The sequence below is a fragment of the Hordeum vulgare genome, chromosome 5H (assembly GCF_904849725.1).
Source record: "Hordeum vulgare subsp. vulgare chromosome 5H, MorexV3_pseudomolecules_assembly, whole genome shotgun sequence".
NCBI classification, from domain to species: domain Eukaryota; kingdom Viridiplantae; phylum Streptophyta; class Magnoliopsida; order Poales; family Poaceae; genus Hordeum; species Hordeum vulgare.
The window spans coordinates 271804990-271810177 of record NC_058522.1 but is presented as its reverse complement, the minus strand read 5'-3'; the positions used below and the strand labels follow the sequence as shown (position 1 = coordinate 271810177).

Sequence of the window (5188 nt, the reverse complement as noted above, 5' to 3'; positions counted from 1 at the left end):
CATGTCCGCCACCTACGAGCAAGGGTCAGCGGGCGAGGCGCGGGCATGCAGGGGAAATCAGGCGAGCGAGCGAGCGAGCGAAGGTGCCGACCTGGAGGATCTTGAAGGCGCCGTCATGGCGGAAGCGGAGGGGCAGGGAAGGGGATCGCTTGACGCGGGGCACGGCGGCGCCGGGGTCCAGCAGGGCGGAGAAGCGGAGGAGGACGAAGGCGAGGAGGCAGGGACGAGGAGCGAGAGGAGGCGGGTTGATTACCTGAAACATCAGGGAGTTTTCTGAAAAATGCAAAAACGGCTCGGCTGTGACTACAAGATGGACCGCGGGCTGATTATCTAAAACTGTGAGGACTTTTGTGCAAAATGACAGAAAACGGTTCAGTCTGACTTAAAATTGGATTGTGGGTTAATTACCTGAAACTGCAAGGGTTTTTCTGCAAAATGACCGACGACGGAAGCGCTACGCGCTTTATTATTAGGGGAGATATTTTTCATCAGGGCAGATATTTTTCATCACATAAGCATGTCTTGTAAATTCAGCCGGAGTGAGTACCAACGGATAGTTACCGGCAACTGTGCTAATAAATGCATCTGACTGTACTCCGTTTCACTGTGCAGCTGAAATGCGTACTCTCAAAATAGACCAAAATGTACACTAGTTCATGAGCATCTTGGCGATTCTGTTCGGACGAGTTTACAGGATCATCTGGACCCTAACCCGAAACGAATATCCGTAACCAAACCAGATAACAACGTAAGAACCGAAATGAAACGACCAGCTAGAAAGAAGAAAATCAATAGTGTCATCCCCCGTCAATGGCGTCGATCGAGACCTACTCGTCTCCAGGACGACCACCGAGATGCGTCTGCTTCAGCTTCGTCAGCTCCTTCCTCCTCTTTCTCGCCTCCGCCGCCATCACCGCCCTCTCTCTGTCGCCCGCCACAGCACGGCTGCTGCCGTTGTCGGCGCTCGTCGCACACTTCCTGTCGACGTCAAGCCCCAGCGTGAGCGAGCATGAGTCGTCGTCGATGTCCTCCTCGGCCGTTCCGCCGCCGGTACCCTGGCTGCCGCCCCCACTCGTCGTCTCATGGAGCGGCTGCGCGTAAGATGTCGCCGGCGAACCATGTGGGTCGGTGACGACGGGGTAGTACCACGCGAAGGGCGGAAGGCAGAGCGGCGGAGCGTGTGCAGTGCTGGCGGCGCCGCCCGGGTTGTTGGCGTTCGGGTTGTACGGCCAAGAGCCCCACACATACGGCACGCGCACGGCCGAGGGCCCAGCTGTTGTGTAAAGGAATCCCGGCGCACGGGGTGCGTCCAGCGGGGCCGCCGTGGACACCGTGGCTTCTGCCCGCTGCTCCGCTGGTGGCGTCGTGTCCATAGACGTTACCACCGGCGGTGGCGCCTTCTCCGCCGTCTTCGCAGTAACCTGCAGATGGAGAAACGCATTCACGGTAGTCAGGATCACAGCAAGCTTCGCTCCAGGTGTTTGGTTCTCTTTGCACGCAGAGGGACGATTCAAAAACGCCATTGGTAAAGCTCCGAAGACCTGGACAAGCCGGCAAAAAGCTCGTATGAACAAGCAGGACAACCTACCAGTAGCTACTCATACGTCTCTTGTGGGCATGAGCAGTAGAAGAGCTGAAGCGTGTGCGGCAACTTTCGGCCACAAATTAAAGAACAAAGATATCTTGGCAGAAAGCCAAATATAGAAACACGCATGTCGTTTTATCCATACATATGGCATCAAGAACTACGTACAGTTGGGTACTTCAGTTCCAATTCGACTATGACTTGTGTTTCCGATGACTGCTCGATGGCCTAGCGACTAAAAGTCCGGAGTACTACTGTTACTAGTTACTGGTAAAGTGCAGTCATGTGGCTCGCTTTCAGGGGAACAACTGGAGGCTCCGAAGATGCTAGATTCTGTCTGCCCTCACACTAGTAGTAAGTATACTTATAAAAAACAATAAAGATCGCTAGAATAATGGAAGCGGCAGATGATGTCGTGCCTGTTCTTTCAGCTGCTTGTTCGTCTCCTGGAGTGTGAGATACTCTTGCATCACTGCCTCCTTCTCCTGCGCAACAAAAAAAAAAGGAGAATTAACATGGGTTGATTGCCATTCTTGCTGCTACATGAATCTATCGGTATACCTTCTTCATGCTCTCGTTTTGTGACGACAAGTCCGCAACTTTCCTCGCCAGCTCGTCTCGGATCGCCTGAATTAAGACAAACACTGGTAGATGAATTGTCATAGATGCTAGAATGAAAAACTGATATGAAAGACAAGAGGTTATAACCTGACGGCGGAGTATGGTTTGGCGCGCAGACTCCCGGTTCGCGAGCACGCGCCGCAGCCGCTTTGCCTCCTTCTCAGCCTGTTGGATTCGCACAAGAAACTAGGGGTCAAGTAAGAGCCAGCACCGGTTTGCGTCCATGCGACATACCCTACGTGCCCCGGTGAGTTACCTCGGTGAGCGTGTGCCGGGGCCTTGGGCCGTAGCCCCCTCCGCCTGGAGCCGCCACGGCGACCCGCGTCTGCTGCGAGGGACACCCGGCGCTGGAGCTACTGGAGCACGACGACGCCTGGATGCCGACCTTGCCCAGCTCCAGGGTCAGCCTTGTGCTCGCCAGCTCCTCCTCCTCCTCACGGCTGGCGCCATGCTGCGTGTGCGTGCCCTGCACGGCGGGAAGAGTTGCTGCCATGTTGGCCAGTGCCATGGCCGCGTCGAGCTCGACGTCGCCCGAGACGCCTCGGCGGCATTGCCGCTGGCCGCTACGATCAGACATGGGAGCAACCGGGACAATCTTGGCATCTGCAGCGGACAGGGGGTGGGAGTGGATGCCAAGGCGAAGGGAAGGGCGGCGGCCGGTGCCCTGCTCAAGTACACCTTGCCCTGGCCCGTGCCCGGCCGCCACGTCTCCACGCCACACAACGTCACATAGGTAGCGCCGACACGTGGCGCACATGCGTCAGCCGTACGCTCACTTCCTCCCGGTGGGCCATTAGCGTCAGTGGGATGTGGTAGTATGGCCGCATCAGACTTACACGTGGACCGCTGCACAACCAGGAGGAGGAGCGCATGCTCGGTGCTATCGGTGGGCGTGGGACCCAAAAAGGTCAAAATGGAGCCGCGCTGTCAGTGAGAGGAGCAAACAATGCCGCGTGTGAACGGGACAGGACAGGCTGCGAGCGGGAGGGAACGGCCTGGAAGACTACGCTTGGCTCGGTCGGTTCCGTATTATACTCCCTCAAACCTTTAAATCTAAAATCTGTTTTAAATGTTGAGAATTGGTTATTTTTAACATTTTTAAAGATTAAAAAACAGAGACAAAGAATAGAACCCTCAAACCCAACCCTTAAAACTGTCATTTGACATATCACAATTTTCACTAAAAAAACACAATCAATCTTCAAACAAACACGGAAATGAAGATCATTGATGCATGATTTGATCGGTACCGGTGCTTGCATCCAACCCCACATGTGCCTAAGCACGAACCAAGCACAAAAAGTTTTGTCTTGCTGCCTCTATAATGAAAAAGCATACACAAACAACGACCAAACACATTACAGATTCATAGGCTATTAATTTGTGTAGAATTCATCCTGAAACTATCTATTCATTGTTTTCCCGTATTTATTTGTACCATTCAACTAAGTTTCAAATGTGATCTAATTCTCCAAAAGACTAGAGAAGTGGGCATATTTAAAAAAAATGCTAAATTCACGATTCCCTCTCCCCCTATTGGAAATTAGATGTTACCACCTCAAGCTCATAATTTGATATAATTTAGTCTTTGGCTGTAGTATAAATCAAGATAATTCTCCCAAGAGATTAAGGACAAGTGGGCATACATTCAGACTTCACCTCTCAATGAGAAGATCCGAGGGATTTCAGGTTACAACATATGCACATGAGGCCAGGATTTAGATACTTGAGGAGCTGCAGCAAATTTTTTGAAGTGGACAGCAAACATATGAAAGCGGATAAAAGATCACAAACACCCACTGACGAAATTTCATCAGGAGAAGGACGAGGACGAGGTAGCGGTTGGAGGGTGAGCCGATGACCATGATGACCTCGTTGAACTCGTTGCGGTTGGAGGCGAGGAGCACGAACTCCTCCTCCCTATTCCCCAGACTGCTGCTCGGGCTCGGCGGTTGTGGCCGCGGCATCGTTGGGGGCGCAGCGGAGCCCAGCGGCGCGGCGTGGGAGGAGCGCGAGGCGGACGGTGGGGCGTGGCTGCCGGAGCTTGGCCTGGCCGGCGCCCACCTCCATTGTCGCGGCCACCACCGACGGCACCTCCGGCGCGAGCAAAGGGAGCGAGGACGGGGCCGGTGCAGGCGTCGTCGAGGCCGAGGCTAGGGGCGGGGCGACGGGCGGAGGGAGGGAGGACGCGGGCAGGGCGGCAGGGGCGACGGAGGAGTCCGGCGGCGCCTCCATGGCTCGCCGCGGGGGCGACGGGAGGGAGCGCGCGAAGGGAAATTTCCCTCCCGCGCAACGACCGGTGGAGTGCGGGTTGAAGGTGGGTTTCCCTCTCCAATCCTCATTTTTACAGATTGGAAGGGCAACCTCAGATCCAATCCGTAATTTTTTTAAGGGTTTAGGGGTTCAGGGGTTCTACTATTTATCATTCTTTTGTTTTAATCCATAAAAAACGGTTATTTCTGTTTATTTAAGGGTTTAAGGGCTCTACTAGACATGCTCTTATTCCCGGTTTACAAGGTTTAAATCTGAAATCCCATATTATGAATGGATATGGATCATGGATGATTAGTTTTAGCTAGCTAATAAAATGTTTTTTATATATTCGATTTACGAAATAATAAATATAGCATCCTTTCTTTTATTGAATTTGCATGGTGCATGAGTTTTTTTTATATAAATAATCATTAATTTCCTTTTTCTTACTATATGAATTAAGTAATATATTAAAAATCATAAAATTTTGAGACGAGTCCTATAAACCGAAAAGGAAGGAGCATCACCGATCGGAGAAATTATGGTCGTGTTTAATAGGCTGTATTAGGTCTAATCAGGTTAGTGCAGTTGGAATTTAGTCCATTTGATTGCATGACTTGCATGTGTTTTATGTCCTCCACGAATCTTAAAGAAGGCATGGATTTGGTTGTGAAGAAATACTGAATTGGTCTTTTTTGCGAGTTAGACTCAGTCGAGCCACCTCTAATG

At 52.0% G+C, this 5188-nt stretch overlaps 2 protein-coding genes across 2 annotated transcripts; both read right to left on the bottom strand.

Moving 5' to 3' along the window:
* Positions 1 to 618: 618 nt before the first annotated feature.
* On the bottom strand, positions 619 to 1605 carry LOC123398694. Its single transcript, XM_045093143.1, has one exon. The coding sequence runs from the start codon at positions 1521 to 1523 to the stop codon at positions 828 to 830; it is 696 nt and encodes a 231-aa protein (XP_044949078.1). The 5' UTR covers positions 1524 to 1605; the 3' UTR covers positions 619 to 827.
* Positions 1606 to 1880: 275 nt separating this feature from the next.
* LOC123398695 (bZIP transcription factor 16-like) lies at positions 1881 to 2827 on the bottom strand. Its single transcript, XM_045093144.1, has 4 exons — positions 2463 to 2827; positions 2294 to 2371; positions 2147 to 2212; positions 1881 to 2070 (listed from the first exon to the last, which is right to left on the bottom strand). The coding sequence occupies exons 1-4, from the start codon at positions 2781 to 2783 to the stop codon at positions 1972 to 1974; spliced, it is 564 nt and encodes a 187-aa protein (XP_044949079.1). The 5' UTR covers positions 2784 to 2827; the 3' UTR covers positions 1881 to 1971.
* Between the last annotated feature and the right edge of the window lie 2361 nt (positions 2828 to 5188).

What these genes read in the sequence shown, in the direction of transcription:
- LOC123398695 (XM_045093144.1), bottom strand. Translation starts at nt 2,783, where the DNA reads ATGTCTGATCGTAGCGGCCAGCGGCAATGCCGCCGAGGCGTCTCGGGC. An exon ending in CCCGGCACACGCTCACCGAG is followed by an intron (nt 2,372 to 2,462) that starts GTAACTCACCGG and finishes CGAATCCAACAG; the next exon opens with GCTGAGAAGGAGGCAAAGCG. An exon ending in AAACCATACTCCGCCGTCAG is followed by an intron (nt 2,213 to 2,293) that starts GTTATAACCTCT and finishes GTCTTAATTCAG; the next exon opens with GCGATCCGAGACGAGCTGGC.
- LOC123398694 (XM_045093143.1), bottom strand. Translation starts at nt 1,523, where the DNA reads ATGGCGTTTTTGAATCGTCCCTCTGCGTGCAAAGAGAACCAAACACCT.